The following is a 21,092-nucleotide window of genomic DNA, read 5'->3' as shown; positions in this document are numbered from 1 at the left end:
GTGGAAGGGATCTCAAAACGGCAGCCCCCTTAGCTCGTGTGAATGCACCACCAGCCTTGACACCCAAGTGGGAGATTTCCTATCGAGCATCCCAACGACACCCGGAAATGTGGCTTCCACTTCGTTAGACTGCGCCCCCTTTACTCTCCCCTTTCCGCCGCCAGCCTCAATTCTTCGACCAGCGACGGCGGTGGGGTGTCTACCGCATTGCCTGCCAAACCTAGGGTCGGCGAGGAGAAACGAGGGGCGCTTGTGGCTCTTCAGACAAACAACAACAACTCTGTGGAGTTAAGGAGAAGACGTGCGGAAAGAAACGAGGGCGTCATAAATAACCCCCGGGAGCAGGCGGCATGTTGGGCAGCCTGAAACGCGCCTGCTGCGCCGGAAGGCCCCCGCCCCGCCAACCATTCAGCTCAGCGCGCCACCCGGTCAAGAAAGCCCCCTCCCCTTTTCCCACACTGGCTCTTCTTGGGGTTTTGCCCGCTCCTCTTCCTCGTCGTCGTCGTCCCGAGGGCAGCCGCCGCGATGCCGCTTTACGAGGGCCTCGGGAGCGGCGGCGAGAAGACCGCGGTGGTGATCGACCTGGGCGCGGCCTTCACCAAGTGAGAGGCGTCCCTCGATTTATCTCCCCCCCCCCCCGCCTCCTGCTTCCTCTGGGCGTCGCCGACCCTCCCCGCCCCCCCCCCCCCGCATATTTGTTGTTGTTGTTGCTGCCCTCCCCGCCCCCTCTCGTTAATAATAATAATAATAATAATAATAATAATAATAATAATAATGATGATGCCTCGGGTTATAGACGCTTCAGGTTACAGACTCCGCTAACCCAGAAATTGTACCTCGGGTTAAGAACTTTGCTTCAGGGTGAGAACAGAAATTGTGCTCTGGCAGCGTGACGGCAGCGGGAGGCCCCATTAGCTGAAGTGGTGCTTCAGGTTAAGAACAGTTCAGGTTAAGAACGGACCTCTGGAACGAATTAAGTTCTTAACCCGAGGTACCACTGTAATAATAATAATAATAATAATAAATATTGTATGCCGCCCTTGATCCATAGATCTCAGGGCTGATCACAGCATATAAATACAAGATATAAACACAAAACTACTTGATGTATTGGTGTTTCTCCTTTTGCAAGACGACGCCATATTTTTGCCTTTCGCTCCTATTTACTCCCAGGAGGGATGTTGCAGACCTGGAAATTTGTTTTTGTTTTGATTTATTTCTAAGCCGCTTTTCATTAAAATGAATCAAAAAGGGCACTAAATAAAGGAGGGGGGTTATTGCTTTTATTTTGATTATGTATTTTGTGGTTTTATATTTTGATTTTATTCTGTGAACCGCCCTGAGACCTCTGGGTATAAGGTGGTATATAAATTCTGTTATTATTATTAGTAGTAGTACAGTGGTACCTCGGATTAAGTACTTAATTCGTTCCGGAGGTCCGTACTTAACCTGAAACTGTTCTTAACCTGAAGCACCACTTTAGCTAATGGGGCCTCCTGCTGCTGCCGTGCCACCAGAGCATGATTTCTGTTCTCATCCTGAAGCAAAGTTCTTAACCTGAAGCACTATTTCTGGGTTAGTGGAGTCTGTAACCTGAAGCGAATGTAACCTGAAGTGTATGTAACCTGAGGTACCACTGTGGTATCATGATATGTATTTTGTGGTTTTATATTTTGATTCTATTCTATGAACCGCTCTGAAATCTCCAGGTATAGGGCGGTATATAAATTCAATTACTATTATTAAAACAACAGCAGCAAATAAATTGATGCATGTATGTATGTTTGCACGCTCTCTCTCCAAAATGCCATAATGTGATTTTACGAACTTATATCACGCTGCCTCTCACTCGCCTTTTCTCCAAAATTAAAAAGACCCCAATGCTGCTGCCTTTACCAAAGACAATCTGGGTCGCTGGCTAAAAGCATTTTCTTCTTTTGCCAATCTAGACAAAGTTGTTTGGAATAGGTTGGCATATTTATAGAAATACACACATTTACTATTCAGTCTTAAAATTCCAGGTGTGGCTTTGCAGGCGAAACAGGGCCAAGATGTGTTATCCCTAGCGAAATAAAGAAACCTGGAATTTCAAAGGTAGGCCCCTTTTTTTTGTTTAAACGGCTAACTTTTGCTGTATATTAAAAGCTTGTTGAATGCAAATCCATTTAAGGTATTTTATCTGTGGTAACTTCTATAACGCTAACGTTAATTTTTCTTTAGTATTATTGTTATTGTGTCCTGAGAAGATTATAATCTGAAGTTCAACGCTGGGAAGCAAATGGAGGCAAGACAGGGAAGCAAGATTTGGTTGTTTTGGTTGCTTGAGTTCAGTAACGAAAACATCCCGACATCATCCATCTACAATAAATACAACATTAAAAATGGCTGGGCCTTATTTTTCAACTTCTGTTGAAATAAGTCCTGTGTTCGACAGATTTATCTGATGTAATACCGTCTCTATCAATATCTGTATAATTAATGGGATAAGTAATGCTGCATTTCTGTGTAAGTTGCTGAGACCTCCTCATAGGATAGGATGACAAGTCATGTGCCCTTAAACTGGTGTAGCCATAAATACAAGGGGTTGAAGGATTTGCTTAAGTTCTTTCCGTTCCACCTTAAAAGGGAGTAGGATGTTTGTGTCACAGCCTGCGTATTTCCTGTTCACAGGATGTTTCTGTTTTGATAGAGCTGTTGTCTCTCTCTCTCTCTCTGTGCCTGAACACGCAAGCAGGCAGTCATGTTTTTTCTTTGTTCTGACCAACGCTGAATAAACTTCTAAATAATGCTCTCCTGCGTGCATCTTTCGCTGTGCAAATTCTGCTGATAGAGCGTGCATCAGCTCTGGAATGTGGCAAGCTATTTTCTGGAGCTCGTGTCACTAATTGCTGATACTGTATCTACGGGAGATCGATGGATCGTCCGGAGGTGACGTGGGGGCCATGATGGGCTTTATCTCCCTGGCAGTATCCCAACAGTAATACCGTCTCTATCAATATCTGTATAATTACTGGGATAAGTGATGCTGCATTTGTGTGTAAGTTGCTGAGACCTCCTCATAGGATAGGATGACAAGTCATGTGCCCTTAAACTGGTGTGGTCATAAATACAAGGGGTTGAAGGATGTGCTTAAGCTCTCTGGGGTCTTGCGAACAATCCTCCTAGCTAAACACCAGTTGTCGGGTGGCAGTAGTGACATTTGGTGGCATCTTACCCTAAGCAAAGTGGACTGGATTAGGAGATGAGAGAGGGACCGAGGAGAAGGAGGAGCTTTGTTAGCTAGACCAGTATTGGGCTGCTTGCATAGGGGTCTAGCACAGGTAAAAGTTCACTAGGTTCCCACTAGATTACAGTGGTGCCTCGCAAGACGAACGCCTCGCAAGACGAAAAACCCGCTAGACAAAAGGGTTTTCCGTTTTTCGATGCGCTTCGCAAGACGAATTTCCCTATGGGCTTGCTTCGCAAGACGAGAACGTCTTGCAATTTTTTTCGCTTTCCCCCCTTTTTCTAAGCCGCTAATAGCCTCTTAGCCGCTAAGACGCTAAGCCTTTAATAGCCGCTAAGCCTTTAATAGCCGCTAAGCCGCTAATAGGGTTGCTTCGCAAGACGAAAAAACCGCTAGACGAAGAGACTCTCGGAACGGATTATTTTCGTCTTGCGAGGCACCACTGTAGTTTACAACTATCGAGAAAGAAACCTGTTGTTATTTTTGAAGGCAGTTCAGTGTGTGTGGTGATGATGTTAAAACTGTTTCAAATGGAATTCTTCCACAGCCTGTCAAAGTTGTTCAATACAACATCAATACAGAGGAGTTATATTCGTACCTGAAGGAGTTCATCCACATGCTGTACTTCAGGTAGGAGATGCCACTGTAATGACTTTTCCTCTAATAAGCAATTGACTAGGAAATGGATTGCTTAGGTATCCTGTTGCAATACAGTGCCATAATGGTTGTATCAAGCATTATAAAGTCTACATCCGCATTTGAATTGTACATAATTTGGTGTTGCATCTGTGAAGAGGCTTCCAGAATTGGGAGGCTGAGCTCGGATTGTCTGTGTAAAACAGGTAAGGGGCACCCTCGTTGCCTCAAAGACCATTCTGACCTTCAGCACTCTTTGAATCTTACGTAGCCTAAGACACAGGAATTCTGCGCTTTGGCTTGTACGTTAGACTAAGCCAAGGTGGGCTGGAACCTTGTATTAGGAATTGGAAACTGGATAATATTGGGCCCACACGTCCCCTGCAAGCCAGTCACCTGTCAAGTCACCTGACCATAGCGATCAACCGTCCCTTATTTGGTGGGAAAGTCCCTTATCCCAGCACCGTGTCCCGCTACTGTCCCTTATTGATGATGTCCCTTAAATTTCCCGGGTTTCAAAGGAAGCAGCTCCTCTCCCTCCCTCCCTCCCTCCCTGCCGGCCAGGGAGGAGGGAGGCGCCAACTGTGTTGCTTGGCTGCATTGCTCACCCAATAAGGAGTCTAAGAATGACTGGGGGGTGGAGCTTGCATGCCTTGTGCCGATCAAATTGGCCGCGTTGCCTGGGGACTCACCTTTGCTCAGCGCTTCTGAGCGGAGAGGTGACGGTGGTTTTCCTTGCTGCATCCCCTTTGCCGGGTTGCTGCGCTGTGGGAACCACCGCTTGAGGCTTTGTTTGGCTGCTGGCTGGGCTTTCTGCCTTTGGCTTGGAGGGGCTCAGAAGTCGAACATACCTGTGCTTGGAAAATCCCTTATTTTGGCTGCTGATCCCTTATTTCCGAGGTTGCTGGTCCCTTATTTTCAAATCTGTAAGTTGACAGCTATGCACCTGACATCACAACGACAGTGTTTCTAGAAGAAAAATGTCCATCTGCAATGCAACTTGAACCCAAAATGTGCCTGAAGACAAAATAACAGACTCCTGCAGGCAGCAAACCACCTCGACAGCACTAGGGAGTTTCTAGTGGGAAACTCCATAGTGCAGCTAATCTAAATGGGGCTCACTGTCAGAGTCTATCAGTCAGCAAGCCCTGCTAGTAAACTTTCATTCAGGAGCTCATTTGGAAGTCCTGATTGTTCCTTCGTGGCCACATCCTTGCATTACTGCATGTGATATCAGGTGTGGGGCAGGTGGGCATGATTTGGGTAGGGACGACTGCCTCGCAAGCCATATTGGGACCAGTGCTGGTTCTTATTCAGTCCAGAAGCCAAAGTTTCTCCTCCCATGCCATACGAAGAGTTTAATTCCAAAAGGGGCTTGAGTCAGTTTTGACCAACATTCCGTTTGGAAGAAAATAATTTCTGGCTAGGGCCTTTTTTGAATGCAAACACGATTTTCAAGGCTTGCTAACAATGACTTAGGCCCAAAATTTATACAAGATTTTTTATTTTGTATTGGTAGGACTCATGGCAACATCTACAGGTCAAAATTGGGTTTTTTGTCAAAATTAACTTAAGCCCCTTTTGGAATTAAACTCTTAGGTCATAGCAACTTTAAAGAGCAACAAAATCTGCTTTCCTGCCTGTAGGCAGGGTCTCCTTCCTCATATTTTTCTGTGCCAAGAGACAGTGTTCCAACATGTGGCTCTGCTCATTCTCCCATTCCAGTCCCATCCATACAACATTATTTCTAGCTCCTGTTGTTTTATTTATTAGCTGTGCAGTCCTGTCTACAAGTAAGTCCCACTGTGTTCGAAGGGATTGAATCCCATACAATGGATTGCAGCTTATGTTGAGTGACTGTGGTAATCACCAAAGTCTTGACTGGGGGTGATTTATTTTACAAGAAGAGGTACCAGCTGTTGATTCTGCTTTCTGGTCTCATCCATTCACTTTTCAGGCACTTGCTGGTAAACCCCCGAGACCGCCGTGTCGTGATTGTGGAGTCTGTACTGTGCCCTTCCCATTTCAGAGAGACGCTTACAAGGGTTTTGTTCAAATATTTTGAGGTAATGCATTCCAGACGTCTGCTGCAGCTGCCTGTCTACTTGTCTAGGTTTCTTGGCTTGCTTGTGGGGAAAGCAGCTGCTGAGCTCACCTGGGCTTTTCAGTAGCTGCTGTGTTAACGGTTGAATAATGGCCAAAGCCTGGATCTCAGTTCAGTTCCACAGCAGCACCTGCAAAGCAATCCCCTTAAAAATGGAGCTTAATAAGATGGCCAGGTGCTGGAGACCTGGCTTTGCAGTTCCAACATGAACCTGCTGGGTGGTGCAGCCTAGAACCCTGTACCTGCCCCAATGGTGCTTATGGAGCATCCTCACTCGCAAAGTTTTCCATACCAACCTGAATAGGTAGGGTAGACAGGTATTCACAGAGCTAGTCAAAGGCAAGAGGAAGCGCTATTGAGCAAGGGGGAGATTTGTGTGTATATCAGAGCCCTTGCACCTGCAGAAGAGTGCTGAATTATTATGATTGTTTATAAATATAAATATAATAATATATTTTATTTATACCCTGCCCTCCCCAGCCAAGGCCAGGCTCAGGGCGGCTAACAAGCAATAAGCAATAATAAAAACAAGTTGAATGAATACAACTTAAAAACAAGATTAAAATACAACATTAAAACATTGAACCATTAAAATGCAGCCTCAATCACAAGAGGAGAAAGGAAAAAAGAAAGGCTTGACTCCAAGCCAAAGGCCAGGCGGAACAACTCTGTCTTACAGGCCCTGCGGAAAGAAATCAGATCCTGCAGGGCCCTGGTCTCACGAGACAGAGCGTTCCACCAGGCCGGGGCCACTGTTGAAAAAGCCTATCTACATAATCAAGACACAATTCAATCAAAACATTAAAATGAATATCCATAGTTAAAATATGCAGCAAGCTCATTAAAACAGCATGGTGGTTAAAACAGGATCTTCAGATCAAGAGAGCAGGAGAATGCTTGTCTAAACAGCTGTGTCTTCCAAGAGCCGGCGGAATGCCAATACCGATGGGGGCCACTCATATTTCGGCAGGGAGGGCATTCCACAACACTGGCGCCACCAGTCCAAAAGCCCAGCTTATCACAAGGGCAGCTTTCTCCAATCTGGTGTCCTGGGCACCCCAGGCTACAAACACTCTTAAGGTCCCATCTGCACTATATGTTCAACCCAGTATCCTACCCATTTTAAACATGTTGGCGGCTTCCCCCAAAGAATGCTGGGAGATGTAGTTTTATGTGGGTGCAATTCCCATAGTGATTTAACAATCACTCTTCCCAGGGAATTCTGGGAATTGTAGCTCTGTGCGGGAAATGGGGGTCTTCTAACAACTCCCAGCTCCCATAGAAAACGACAGCTCCCAGGATTCTTTGGGGGAAGCCATAGCTGTCTAAAGTGGTGCTGCTTTAAATGTTTCATGCAGATGGGACTTAGCTCTCTCTTTCAAATACATCTAAAGGGAAGAGCAGTAGCCTGTCTCACTGCATGATGGTTATTTGAATATGAGAGCTCAAGATGGTAAAATAGGGTACTATAGTCATACCTCAGGTTACACACGCTTTGGGTTGCGCGATTTCAGGTTGCGCACTACGCCGAACCCGGAAGTACCGGAACTGGTTACTTCAGGTTTTGGTGCTTGCGCATTCGCAGAAGCGCCAAATCACGACCCACGCGTGCGCACACGCGGCGCTGCAGGTTGCGAACACTAGGTTGCGAATGTGCTTCCCGCACGGATCACGTTCACAACCCAAGTATCCACTGTATAGAAATGTCTAGAGTTTTATAGGCCCATATCCTTTTGAACCCTAGCTACCAGTTGCCTCAGAAAGGCAGGTGCTTGATGCTTCCAGACCTTCTAAATTCTCTTGCAATGTGTTCAGCTTGTCACCTCTGTGTTCCTTCCAGGTTCCTTCGGTGCTCTTTGCCCCAGGCCACCTGATGTCTCTCCTGACACTTGGGATCAATTCTGCTATGGTCTTGGATTGTGGCTATACAGAAAGCATGGTGCTCCCCGTATCTTTTTTTTTACTCTCTGGTGTGACTACTTCAGGAGGAAAACATTAATCAAGACAGCTTTTAACTCCCACAGTCAACCTACTCAACGGGAGGCCTGTTTGTCTCATGTCTGTCTTTGCCAAACTTTCGGAAGACACTTGATTCTTACGCATGCTGGCCTTACGAGGTCACACTTGCTTCTGCAACATGCTTTCATCACAATTCCATTCCTTTCTGTCTCACATTCTCCCTCTTTCCATATCGTGAAAGATACAAAAAGATAGTTGAAACAAAATAAAATAAAATTCCTTCCAGTAACACCTTAGAGGCCAACTAAGTTTGTTCTGGGTTTGTTCTTTCGTTTGCATGCACACTTCTTCAAATACACTGAAACAGAAGTCACGGGACCCTTATATATAGTGAGAAAGTGGGGAGGGGTATTACTCAGAAGGGTGGTGGGAATGGGTGATTGGCTGATAAGTGTGGTAAACCTGTTGACGACTGTTAACGACTGCAGTTGGGCTTACATTAAAAAGCAATGGGTGAGATGGCTAAAAATGGGTGAGTTGGCTCCTTATCTCTCTCGCCCTGGCCTAGCTACTGTGATCCACGCGGCGGTCACCTCCAGACTGGATTATTGTAACTCGCTCTACGTGGGGCTACCCTTGAGACTGACCCAGAAACTCCAGCGGGTTCAGAATGCTGCGGCGAGACTCCTTATGGGGTCTTCGCTGCGAAATCACATTCACCCGGTACTATACCAGCTGCACTGGCTCCCGGTGGAGTACAGGATCAGGTTTAAGGTGCTGGTTTTAACCTTTAAAGCCCCATACGGCCTAGGACCCTCGTACCTACAGGACCGCCTCTCCTGGTATGTCCCACAGAGGAACTTACGGTCTGCAAATAAAAACATCTTGAAGGTCCCAGGCCACAGAGAGGTTAGGCTGGCCTCAACTAGAGCCAGGGCCTTTTTGGCCGCGGCTCCAATCTGGTGGAACGCTCTGTCACAAGAGACCAGGGCCCTGCGGGACTTGACATCTTTCCGCAGGGCCTGCAAAACAGAGCTGTTCCACCAGGCCTTTGGTCAGGGCGCAGCCTGACCCCCCCTCCTCTGGCAATCTGCACAGAATTTTACTTATTGGTTGCCATAAATTCGATTTTAATTAATTTTTATAATGAAATGTTTTTAGAATCGTTGGATTATTTTGATTGTTGTTAGCCGCCCTGAGCCCAGCTTCGGCTGGGGAGGGCGGGATATAAATAAAATTTATTATTATTATTATTATTATTATTATTAAAAATAGCTAAAAATGGGGGAACATTCTATGCAAGATATCAAAGTAACTGTCTTATTACAAAAGAATTTCAGAAATAGACTGGAAAGAGAAGTTGCTGAATTGCAACTTAATACCAAACTTAAAACCATGGAGAGACCTGGTCTGAATAGAGACATTGGATTCTTATCTCATTATACATAATAAAGCCATCTCGGCCATCTCATCCCTTGCTCTTTCCTGTAAGGCCACGAAAGCTCATACCAATAACAAACTTAGTTGGTCTCTAAGGTGCTACTGGAAGGATTTTTTTAAAATTTTGTTTCGACTACGGCAGACCAACACGGCTCCCTACCTGTAACTAAAACCAAAAGATAGCTTGTCACTGGACTGCTTCCAGCCCTCCAAAAGACATTTCTCAAGCTTTTGGAGAGCTCAGGGCTGCAGTATTTGGAGCCAAACAATATAAGTTTATCTTCTTTCCTCTTTGGCCCATTTGACTTGTCAGTTGATTGTATGGAGAAGGAAGCAGCTGTTAGAAAGATGGTGCTTGTGTGGTTCTTGTACCTGGTATAGCATAAATACTATTCACGAAACATCCTTAGCTGCTTGCAGATCTATGAAGGAATTCCAGTTCTGAACTGCTGGGGGGCGCTACCGTTGGGAGGAAAAGCCATTCACAAGTAAGTTGACAGCAAATATTTTCGCAAAGTTGGAAGGGACCTCGAGGGTCATCTAGTCCAACCCCCTGCAATGCAGGAATCTGAACTAAAGCATCCATGACAGATAGTCAGCCAACCTCTGCTTAAAAACCTCCAAAGAAAGTCCACAGCCTTCCATTCCACTGCCAAGCAGCTCTTACTGTCAGAAAGTTCTGCCTGATGTTTAGTCTCCTTTCTTGTAATTTGAATCCACTGGAACAGGAGAAAACAAGCTTTCTCCATCTTCCACATGACGTCCCTTTAGATATTTGTAGATGGTTCTCATATCTCCTCTCAGTCTCCTCTTACCCAACTCCTCCTTCTGTTCCTCATAAGGCTTGGCTTCCAGACCCTTTAACATTTTGGTTGGCCTTCCTCTGCACTCATTCCAGCTTGTCAACATCCTTCTTAAATTGTGGCGCCCGGAACTGGACACGGTATTCCAGGTGTGGCCTGACCAAAGCAGAACAGAGCAGTATTATTCCTTCCCTTGATCTGGATGCTAGACTTCTGTTGATGCAGCCTAGAATAGCATTAGCTTTTTTTTTTTTTTTGCTGCTCATAAGGAGAAAGATTTTCCACCAGTCCTCCAAGCATGACATCTGAAACATGTGAGCATCCTCCAGTTGCCTTGCAGGCCTTTGTGGAATAGTTAACACTGGCTGGTGGTGAGCCACTGTCCGTCTCATAAATACTAGGAGCAGAAAGTTAGAAATGGCTTGTTGTGCGTATGCATCGTGTTGCCTGAATGCTATTTTTTGCTAAATCACCTTTTTTGCAATCCTTTAGAGAACTGGAGTACCAGCTGCTGGAGCAAAGCACTGTGGATACAGGAACCACCAAAGGACAGAGCCTTCCCTCAGTGATGGGTAACTATTATTACAATTAATGAGAGGCGGGTGTTGCTTATTGGAACTGTTCAGATGAGAATGGGGTAAATCCCCTCTCCTCCCATTCGATTTTTTTAAAAAATATAGTTTTTATTAAATTTTCTGTTTTACAATTTCAGATAAACATTTTACATACTTGAAATATCAATGACTACCCTTCTCTTTCCATGGTTCAGATTGTATATCTTAAATCCCTGCATATTTTACCAGTCAGTTTTCCATTATTATGTCCATCAAAAATTATTTACGCTGTTGAATTAATCTTAATGCTGCCATCGTTTTCATCTGCACACAATTATTTTCCATATATACAGTAAACGTTTTCCAATCTTCTTTAAACGTATGTTGTTCTTGTTCCCTTATTCTATAGATGAAACGGAAAAAAATAGAATATCGTGGAAAAGTTCATTTATTTCAGTAATTCAACTTAAAAGGTGAGACTAATATATGAGATAGACTCATGACATGCAAAGTGAGATATGTCAAGCCTTTATTTGTTATAATTGTGATGATCATGGCATACAGCTGATGAAAACCCCAAATTAACTATCTCAGGAAATTAGAATATTAAATGAAATCAGCAAAACAAGGATTGCAAATAGAGCAATATTGGACCTCTGAGAAGTAGAAGCATATCTCACTTTGCATGTCATGAGTCTATCTCATATATTAGTCTCACCTTTTAAGTTGAATTACTGAAATAAATGAACTTTTCACAATATTCTAATTTTTCGAGTTTCACCTGTATATGTTAAGTCTGCAATCTGTGCATATTCCATCAGCTTAAGTTGCCATTCTTCTTTAGTTGGGACCTCGCTCATTTTCCACCTCCCATCCGATTATTGTTACTAAAAGAAAAGTAGAAAGCAAACCCTTTCAAGTTAGAAAAGGGAGTGTCAGAAATGGTTCATGAATTCTTATTGCCGCTAAGAAGCAGTGATCGACATGCATTACTGAATCTGTTGGTTTCCAACCATGAGCAGGTTGGTTGAAAACATAAAAAGAGCCCGTTTGCTGGACTTTTTCTGTTGCTTATTTCAGATGAAAGGACCATCTACCGTATTTTTCGCCCTATAGGACGCACTTTTTCCCCTCCAAAAATGAAGGGGAAATGTGTGTGCATCCTATGGGGCGAATGCAGGCTTTCGCTGAAGCCTGGAGAGCGAGAGGGGTTGGTGTGCACCAACCCCTCTCGCTCTCCAGGCTTCAGGAAGCTATCCGCAACAGCAGGCGAACAGCAGCCTGCAGCCCGAAACCCGGGGAGCGCAGCAGGGCGCACCCCGGGCTTCAGGAAGCTCTCCGCAAGCCTTGGGAGCCCGGCGCGACTTCCCACCGGGCTCCCAAGGCTTGCAGACAGCAGCCTGTTCCGCCCCAGCCGCGCAAGCTCCGGGAGCGATGGCGAGGTTGCGCAACCTCGCCTTCGCTCCCGGACACCCAGCCCCGAGGCAATAATAATGATAATTATTATTATTATTATTATTATTATTATTATTATTATTATTTATTTATACCCCGCCCTCCCCAGCCAAGGCCGGGCTCAGAGCGGCTTACAAGCAATAATAAAAACAAGATGAATGATTACAACTTAAAAACAAAAATAAAATACAACATTAAAATAAAGGAACATTAAAATATTAAAATGTAGCCTCATCGCAGGAGGAGAAGGAAAAGAAAAAAGAAAGAGAGGGAGGGAGGGAATCAAATGGGCTCCAAGCCAAAGGCCATGATCCATCCCGCTCGCTGTCATGGCTTCTTTGCTCTTTGGGGCTCGGGGGGGGGGATAAATTTTTTTTTCTTTATTTCCCCCCGCCCCCAAAAAATAAGTGCGCCCTATGGGCCGGTGCACCCTATAGGGCGAAAAATACAGTAATCCTTTTCTCACTATGGCTGCCTCTGGGAAGTCTCAAGTTGGGCCTGAGGGCAATATTAAGCGACAATATTCCCTGCTCTGCTGCATAATTGGGGGGGGGGCGGATGTTATCAGGTGTCTGCAGGATGAGGCGCAAAGTTCCACACACTGCAGTTGTCCTGTTACTGTAGAGAATATGTGTTTTTAATAATTGGATTATTCTGAAGGACTCTTCTGCTCATTTGTACTAAATTCTAAGTGCATTCTGTCTTTGGGTGCTTACAGTTCTGTTGATGCTGTTTGAGCAAAACCTATTTTGTCTGTAAGCTGCCTTGAGTCCCTGTAAGTAAAAAGGGTGGGGTATAATCATCATCATCATCCTGTATTTTAGGTTCTGTTCCAGAAGACATTGTAGAAGACATCAAAGGTAAGATGACTGCCTTCATACAAACCTTAGCTTTCCTTTCATCCAGAAATTGCCGTTTGTAAACTTCGCAAGGGAGCAAACCATTCCTGAAATGGATTGCCTTGATTTTAATTGATTGCCTCATTCTTGCTGGTATAATCTTAATATTTACAACCAGATGAAGGTTTCATTTTTGGAATAATAATTTTTCAGAGTAGTATTTACAGTTATATCAAAAATTACTGATTTGGTTATACTATTAGAAATGCATAGACAAATAATTATGAAATTATTGTGAGGTTTAATAAGTTAACTGTATTTGGACAACTTTTCTGCTGTACTTTATTTGAAGGAGAAAAGTAATCATTTCCTTAATACAGTGGTGCCTCGCAAGACGAAATTAATCCATTCCGCGAGTCTCTTTGTCTAGCGGTTTTTTCGTCTTGCGAAGCAAGCCCATTGACGGCTTAGCGGATTAACGCTATTAGCGCTTTTAGCGGCTTTTAGCAGCTTATCGGCTTAGCGGATAAGCAGATAAGCGGCTTAGCGGCTTAGAAAAAAGGGGGGGGAACCTGCAGGAACTCGCAAGATATTTTCGTCTTGCGAAGCAAGCCCATAGGAAATTCGTTTTGCGAAGCGCCTCCAAAATGGAAAACCCTTTCGTCTAGCAGGTTTTCCGTCTTGCGAGGCATTCGTCTTGCGGGGCACCATTGTAACTATTTAAATAATTTATTTAACTAAAACAATAACATTATAGCATATGTATCCATGTTTGTTAACTGATGTGGTTAAACAATTAAAAAAACAGCAACAACTGAGTTTTAGCACACGTGAAAAACTTAAAACAAATCCTGATTTCCTGATTTCCTGCCTTTGGACTATAATGTAACTTAAACAGAAAACTATCTTTAGAAAGATTTTTCCTCCAAAAGCATTTTATTTTAAAAATCCAATTTAAATCAAAAAAATCCAATTTTTTGGATATATTTTTAAAAATCATTGGTGTGATATGCTCAAACTGGCGTGCTCTGGTGAGTGACCTGACCACTGAATTCTGCGCTAGCTGAAGTTTCTGAACAGTCTTCAGAGGCAGCCCCACATATAAATGCATTGCAGTAATCCAGCCTAGAGGATACAGAGCATAGACAACAGCAGTTAAGCTATCCCTCTCCAGATAGGAGCGTAGCTGGACCACCAGTCGAAGCTGATGGAAGGCACATTGCAACAGTGAGGCCACCTGAGCCTCAAGCGACATGTCAAGAGCAGGCAACCTCCCATCCATACGCCCATTAAAAGGTTTTTATAGACCAGTGGTTCTCAACCTGTGGGTCCCCAGGTGTTGTTGGACTACAACTCCCATCATCCCTAGCAAGCAAGGCCAGGGATGATGGGAGTTGTAGTCCAACAACTGGGGAACCACAGGTTGAGAACCACTGGTATGGACTGTTAGGCTGAGAACAGTTCTGAAACCATTTCTGCTCGTCTCCAAAGTTCGCACCTGTTTCGTGAGCGACCTCCAGCGGGGGCTGAAAATCCAGGCGGCGAAATTCAACCTCGACGGCAGTGCTGAGGTATGTGAGGAAGGAGCTGGATTTCCGCAATCAATAAGAATGAACTTGATTGCCTTCTCTTTCGCTTTTCGCCCTCTGACAACCTCTCTTGTATTGCAGCGCCCCACTCCACCTCCAGACGTGGACTATCCGTTGGACGGAGAGAAGATTTTGCACGTGAATGGAGCAATTAGGTTAGATTAAAAAAAAAAAAATTCTTGATTTCCCCCTCTAAAAACTAAGTGCACCTTATGGTCCGGTGCTCCTTATGGAGTGAAAAATACGGTAGTTTTATCCTGTGTTCTAGTAGTACGAGAGAGAGAGAGAAAAACGCCGCTCTCTTTTGACTTGCTGTGCAAACGTGGCAGCCGCTATCCAAAACACTGTCATCACTGATGGCTCAGCTGGTAAATCCACATAGCCAAACAGAAGGAGCAACAAACTTTGCCTCGTGGGGGTGTCCTAATGTCAATTTTGTGCCTTTGGTTTTTCAGCTGGGAGGAGTTGCATGGCGTCTTCTGATCCCTTGTTCTAAGTCTGCATTACTCAAAAGCCTCCGTTTGCTTCTTTCCAACAGGGATTCTGTTGTCGAAATACTCTTTGAGCAGGACAACGAAGAAAAATCGGTGGCTACTTTGATCCTGGATTCACTGGTTGAGGTACTATGGTTGGCATTCTGCTTCTCTTGGTTCCTCCCACTCCGCCAGGGATGAATCTCCCACCCCCACCATACAGAGCGCACTCACCCTGCAAACTAGCTGGCCCTTCTGTCCAAGAGCAGAAGATAAGCTTCCTCCAACCTTCCGCCGTGCGTCATTTTCTCCCAGTTGCTGGGACGGACTCCCTTTTTGTGCCCCATAACTCGCCGAATTTTAAAGAGTTCAGAGTTTTAAAGCAATGCTCAGATTAGCTCTGCCAGTTATAAGTCTGAATTCGTTATTAATTTTGGAAGCTAGCCACTTTCATAAGATGCCTGAGACTTCACGGTGTGGCTTTGAAGCTGCTCCCCCTTCGTTCCCGCAGCTCAATCCCATCCCCGAGTCTATTATTAAGACCCGGGGAGCAAGAGAGCACTTCTGGGCACCGCTGGGTACCACGTCCCTCAGGATCTCTTCCTGAAATTCCGAGGTCCACATAGCCTTCGCGAAACCTCTCAAATAACCCCCACACCGCTCGAGACCCCCCAGAGGGTTATCTCGCGCTTCTTTTCATGGCCGCAGCTCTGCCGGAAGTTCAGAAGATAAGCTTCCTTAGCAAAGCTGCAATGAACCTCCTGGCAGCCACGCAGTTTCAGTCATGTTGTCTGCCAATCCTCTGGTTGATCTGCTCCACTCCCTGCCATCTGCAGCCCCTTTCCTTTCCCCCTCCGCAGATCAGTATGTCGCTACACACACACGGACATTGTGGCAAACCTGCAAACTGCACACCAGCCCTTGTTGAGCCCGTGGCCCGAGTGAATCATCTTCTCTCCTCCCTTTCTCTGCCAGTGCCCGATAGACACCAGGAAGCAGCTGGCTGAGAACTTGCTGGTGATTGGCGGCACCGCCATGTTGCCAGGATTCCTGCACAGATTAATGGCAGAGATCAGGCACCTGGTGGAGAAGCCCAAGTATAAGGAGACACTGGCGTCCAAGACCTTCCGAGTGCACACGCCACCAGCCAAGCCCAACTGCGTGGCCTGGTTAGGAGGTAAGTCTGAGACATCTGTGAGTTAACTTTGGGGTTCTTTGAGGGGCTCACAACTCGAGAACAGGGCCTCCTCTGCAGTGGCTCCCCGTCTGTGGGATGCTCTCTCCAGGGAAGTCTGCCTGGCGCCTTCATTATACATCTTTAGGCGCCAGGCAGAAACGTTCCTTTTTAACCAGGCCTTTGGTTGACCTGATCAACATCCTGTACCCTTTTAAAATGTGGCTCTGTTTTTTTTTGGGGGGGGGGTATTATTGGTGTTGGGATATTCTGTTCCACCTTAAGAACAGATGTGTGGATTGTTGTATGTCACATGTCTGTTTACACCCCAGCACAGCTTGCTGGGAACTTCCGTTTGGTGTATAGCTATTGCTTGGACATGAAGGGAAGAAGACATGTTTTTCCTTTCGTCCTGATGTATGCTGAATAAACAGCTTGTAAATAAGCTCACGCAGCCTTCTCCTGCCACTTCTGTTGCACAATGTTATTTACTCTGCTGAGTGTTGCATGCTCCAGCTTCTGAAGGCTCCTGAAGTTGTGGGTCACAGTTTCATGCTGATCCAAGGACTGGAGATCTGCCTGTCTTACCGGTCAGTCAGCTGGGGGCTGGCAAATTGCCCCCGTTTCCTTGGCTGCATCCCAACAATTGGGTTATTGTTTTTACTTTGATTTTATACATTGTGATCTTTTACGTTGTGTGTACGTTTCCAAGCACAATTCAAAGTGTTGGTGCTGACCATTAAAGCCCTAAACGGCCTCGGTCCAGTATACCTGAAGGAGCGTCTCCATCCTCATCATTCTCCCCAGACACTGAGATCCAGCACAGAGGGCCTTCTGGCGGTTCCCTCGCTACGAGATGTGAGGTTACAGGGAACCAGGCAGAGGGCCTTCTTGGTAGTGGCGCCCTCCCTGTGGAACGCCCTCCCACCAGATGTCAAAGAGAAAAATAACTACCAAACTTTTAGAAGACATCTGAAGGCAGCCCTGTTTAGGGAAGCTTTTAATGTTTAATACGTTATTGTATTTTAGTGTTCTGTTGGAAGCCGCCCAGAGTGGCGGGGTATAAATAATAAATTGTTGTTGTTGTTGTTGTTGTTGTTGTTGTTATGTGAGACCCCTGAGACCTCCGGGTTTAGGGCGGTATATAAATTCAATTAATCAACAACAACAAAACAACTCCAGCCCTGAGTCCATACCAAGATCGACCCAGAGGTGCTGCATTGCCCAAATGCGAATGAAGCCTAATGAAACAAACACTTCTTGTCCCAAGAATCTCTAATTCCTGCTTTCTGTTCCGTGTTCCAGGAGCCATCTTTGGAGCCCTCCAAGACATCCTAGGCAGTCGTTCTGTGTCGAAAGAATACTACAACCAGACAGGCCGCATCCCCGACTGGTGTTGCCTCAATAATCCTCCATTGGAAATGATGTTTGATGTTGGGAAAACGCCCCCGCCTCTGATGAAAAGGGCCTTTTCCACAGAGAAGTAGGAGTCTGCCTGAGACACGGATCCTGTTTGCATTGTGGCACTTCCTCCCTCCCTCCCTCCCTCCTCCTGAGGTTGGACTGTGATGGAGCTGGAAGCACACGTTCAAGCAAACCAGCAAGGGTCCAATTCTGGAGCAGTAGACAAGCTATCAGCCACTTCTGCTCCCCCAACTTAAGATGATACCCCAATGATAATGTTTATTTATATGTACAGTCATTACAAGGGCCTGAGCTTTCAACCTTTGCTGTTATTTAAAGCATTCTAAAACTTGTCAGAACCTGAAAACGCACTTCCAGGCTTCTCTGCCAAACTCAATGTAACGTTTTATTTCACAGTAGTTCATTAAAATGTGTAATTTATCAGTATTTGTGCCTGTGTGTTTTCTCCATGCATCCTCCTGGAGTAGGCTTTCGTGCAGCTGACTCTTGTTTCCCAAAGCTTACATCATAATAAATTGGTTAAAGATGCTACAAGACTTTGCTTTTCCTGCACAGATTAACACTTCTACCCCTCTGGACGTTTCCCCCCTTTTTGAGTCTTTTTCATGTTCTCGGGCCTACTTTGCCAAAGGTTTGAAGTGAAATCTTACACCTCTGTATCGGTTGAAATGGCCTTGAGTCCTCAAAAGCTTACACCACGGTCCATTTGTTAGTCTTTAAGGTACCAGAAAACACTTTCTTTATATCAAACAGTACTGTCTTTTTCACTTGCTCACTACCAAATTCCCTCATAGTGATCTCTGCCTGCTGACAGTCACCTCAGAGTTACCTGAGGTGGGATCTTTTGGATTGAGGCAACCATTGTTGTAATAATAATAATAAATTTTTATTTATACCCCGCCCTTCCTGGTTCAAAAACCAGGCTCAGGGCGGCTAACAACAAATTTAAAACACTTTAAAACACTTAATTATAAAAGCAGCATAAAATACAGTATAAAAACATGAATAACAATAAAATGCAAAAATCAGATAATCCCCAGGGCATTGTTGTTGTTGTTGTTTAGTCGTTTTGTCGTGTCCGACTCTTTGTGACCCCATGGACCAGAGCACGACAGGCACTCCTGTCTTCCACTGCCTCCCGCAGTTTGATCAAACTCATATTGGTAGCTTCGAGAACACTATCCAACCATCTCATCCTCTGTCGTCCCCTTCTCCTTGTGCCCTCCATCTTTCCCAACATCGGGGTCTTTTCCAGGGAGTCTTCTCTTCTCATGAGGTGGCCAAAGTCTTGGAGCCTCAGCTTCAGGATCTGTCCTTCCAGTGAGCACTCAGGGCTGATTTCCTTCCGAATGGAGAGGTTTGATCTTCTTGCAGTCCATGGGACTCTCAAGAGTCTCCTCCAGCACCATAATTCAAAAGCATCAATTCTTCGGCGATCAGCCTTCTTGATGGTCCAGCTCTCACTTCCATACATCACTACTGGGAAAACCATGGCTTTAACTATACGGACCTTTGTTGGCAAGGGCTAGCTGGCTGAATTGGTCCTACTTGGGCCAGCGAGGAGGCCAGGGGAGAATTAGATGTGGGGTCTCAGGGCGGGTGATCTTCATAAAAGGGGAGGGAAGAGAAGGGAAATAAAAAATCAGGCTGGATTCAAATTAAAGGCCAGGCAGAATAGCTCTGTCTTACAGGCCCTGCGGGAGGAGGTTAAATCCTGAAGGGCTCTGGTCTCATGGGACAGAGTGTTCCACCAGGTCGGAGCCATCACTGAGAAGGCCCTGGCCCTGGTGGAGGATAAGCTGACTTCCTTAGGGCCCTTGTAACCCATCCTTTTCTTGCTGAGTTGGGTGGCCATGTGCCCTACTTTACAGATGGAAATCCTTGATTTGAAGGCATCCTCTGCTCAAAGGACGCTCTGGTCAAAGTCCAGTTCAAAGATAAAGAATAGTTTAAATATAAAGAATAAGGGTATAGTGCAGGGACCTTGGAAATTGCCCATCAACAGTGAACACCTAGACAACAGATTGAGCAGACACACAGAACACCTGATCACCGTCTTCCTGGCTAGTGTGAGATGTCTTGTGTTTCTGCGTATATAACATTTCCATATATGCACCTATGTATAAATTAGCATGTGCAAATCAGTGTTCCCTTTCTTTAAAATTTATTTTTATTTGATTTTACAAGTATAAAATTATAACAATACAACCATATACAGTACATCCACATTTAAAGATTTCTCCGAATCTCTGGACTTCTCACCTTCCCCTCCATGGGTCCTACTTTTAACCTTTTCTACTACATATTTTTTCAATAGTCCATATTTTATATAACTCCATTATCTCCATAGTACTTGCTACATTACAAGTGTTCCTGCAATTCTGCTAATGTTTTCATCTGCTTACAGTGGTCTCCAAGATAAATTATAAATTTTCCCCATTCTTTATTGAAGTTTCTGTCTTCTTGGTTCCTGAGCTTTCTGGTCAGTTTTGCTGTTTCAGTGTAGTCCAAGAGTTTGAATAAATAAAAATAATTAGGAAAATTGTCCAGTAGCGCCTTAGAGACCAACTAAGTTTGTTCTGAAGAAGTGTGCATGCACACAAAAGAGACAGAATAACAACAGGAAAAAACTGCAGAAACCCAGAAGACAAAAGTCAAACATTGATGTGCATTATAATGAGTGAAATAAATATTTGATCCCCTATCAACCAGCCAGATGTCAGGCTACCTGGTATCTTCACTGTATGTAACGAGCTGAGATTAGAAGCACCTGCTGTAAGGATCATAGAATCCTAGAGTTGGAAGAGACCACAAGGGCCATTGAGTCCAACCCCCTGCCAAGCAGGAAACACCATCAGAGCACTCCTGACATATGGTTGTCAAGCCTCTGCTTAAAGACCTCCAAAGAAGGAGACCTCACCACACTCCTTGGCAGCAAATTCCACTGTCAAACAGCTCTTACTGTCAGGAAGTTCTTCCTAATGTTTAGGTGGAATCTTCTTTCTTGTAGTTTGGATCCATTGCTCCGTGTCCGCTTCTCTGGAGCAGCAGAAAACAACCTTTCTCCCTCCTCTAAAGGAGAGGCCTTACCTGTAATCCCAGCTCGTTAACAGTATCTGTACAAAAGACACCTGTCAACAGAAGCAATCAATCCAGCAGATTCCAAAGTAGCCACCATGACCAAGACCAAAGAGCTGTCCAAGGATGTCAGGGACAAGATTGTAGACCTGCACAAGGCTGGACTAGGCTACAAGACTATTGCCAAACAGCTTGGTGCGAAGGTGACCATGTGCCAATGGTGCAACTCGGTGGAAGGCGCATTCCTACATTCTCCGCCACAGATTAAAATGGAAGCCCAGCTTGATGGTCTGTTACTTTTGAACACATTTAATCCCAACAAATCCCAAGACGTCTC

At 45.0% G+C, this 21,092-nt stretch overlaps 1 protein-coding gene across 2 annotated transcripts; it reads left to right on the top strand.

Moving 5' to 3' along the window:
• The first annotated feature begins 414 nt into the window (after positions 1–414).
• ACTR10 (actin related protein 10) lies at positions 415–18,103 on the top strand. Of its 2 annotated transcripts, XM_081863607.1 has the most exons (13): positions 417–602; positions 2,022–2,094; positions 3,774–3,856; positions 5,820–5,928; positions 7,807–7,914; positions 9,786–9,853; positions 10,661–10,740; positions 13,002–13,037; positions 14,508–14,587; positions 14,687–14,760; positions 15,144–15,225; positions 16,054–16,255; positions 17,558–18,103. In XM_081863607.1, the coding sequence occupies exons 1-13, from the start codon at positions 526–528 to the stop codon at positions 17,737–17,739; spliced, it is 1,254 nt and encodes a 417-aa protein (XP_081719733.1). In that variant the 5' UTR covers positions 417–525; the 3' UTR covers positions 17,740–18,103. The 2 variants fall into 2 exon arrangements, with proteins under 2 accessions (XP_081719732.1, XP_081719733.1); XM_081863606.1 differs by having other exon boundaries at positions 415–602; positions 14,508–14,760.
• The last annotated feature ends 2,989 nt before the right edge of the window (positions 18,104–21,092 follow it).

This window comes from Podarcis erhardii, assembly GCF_964252035.2.
Source record: "Podarcis erhardii genome assembly, chromosome: 1".
Taxonomy (NCBI): domain Eukaryota; kingdom Metazoa; phylum Chordata; class Lepidosauria; order Squamata; family Lacertidae; genus Podarcis; species Podarcis erhardii.
The sequence above is the reverse complement of the archived record's forward strand: the minus strand, read 5'-3'. Positions and strand labels throughout refer to the sequence as shown.

What these genes read in the sequence shown, in the direction of transcription:
- ACTR10 (XM_081863606.1), top strand. Translation starts at nt 526, where the DNA reads ATGCCGCTTTACGAGGGCCTCGGGAGCGGCGGCGAGAAGACCGCGGTG. An exon ending in CTGGGCGCGGCCTTCACCAA is followed by an intron (nt 603 to 2,021) that starts GTGAGAGGCGTC and finishes TTAAAATTCCAG; the next exon opens with GTGTGGCTTTGCAGGCGAAA. An exon ending in AGAAACCTGGAATTTCAAAG is followed by an intron (nt 2,095 to 3,773) that starts GTAGGCCCCTTT and finishes ATTCTTCCACAG; the next exon opens with CCTGTCAAAGTTGTTCAATA.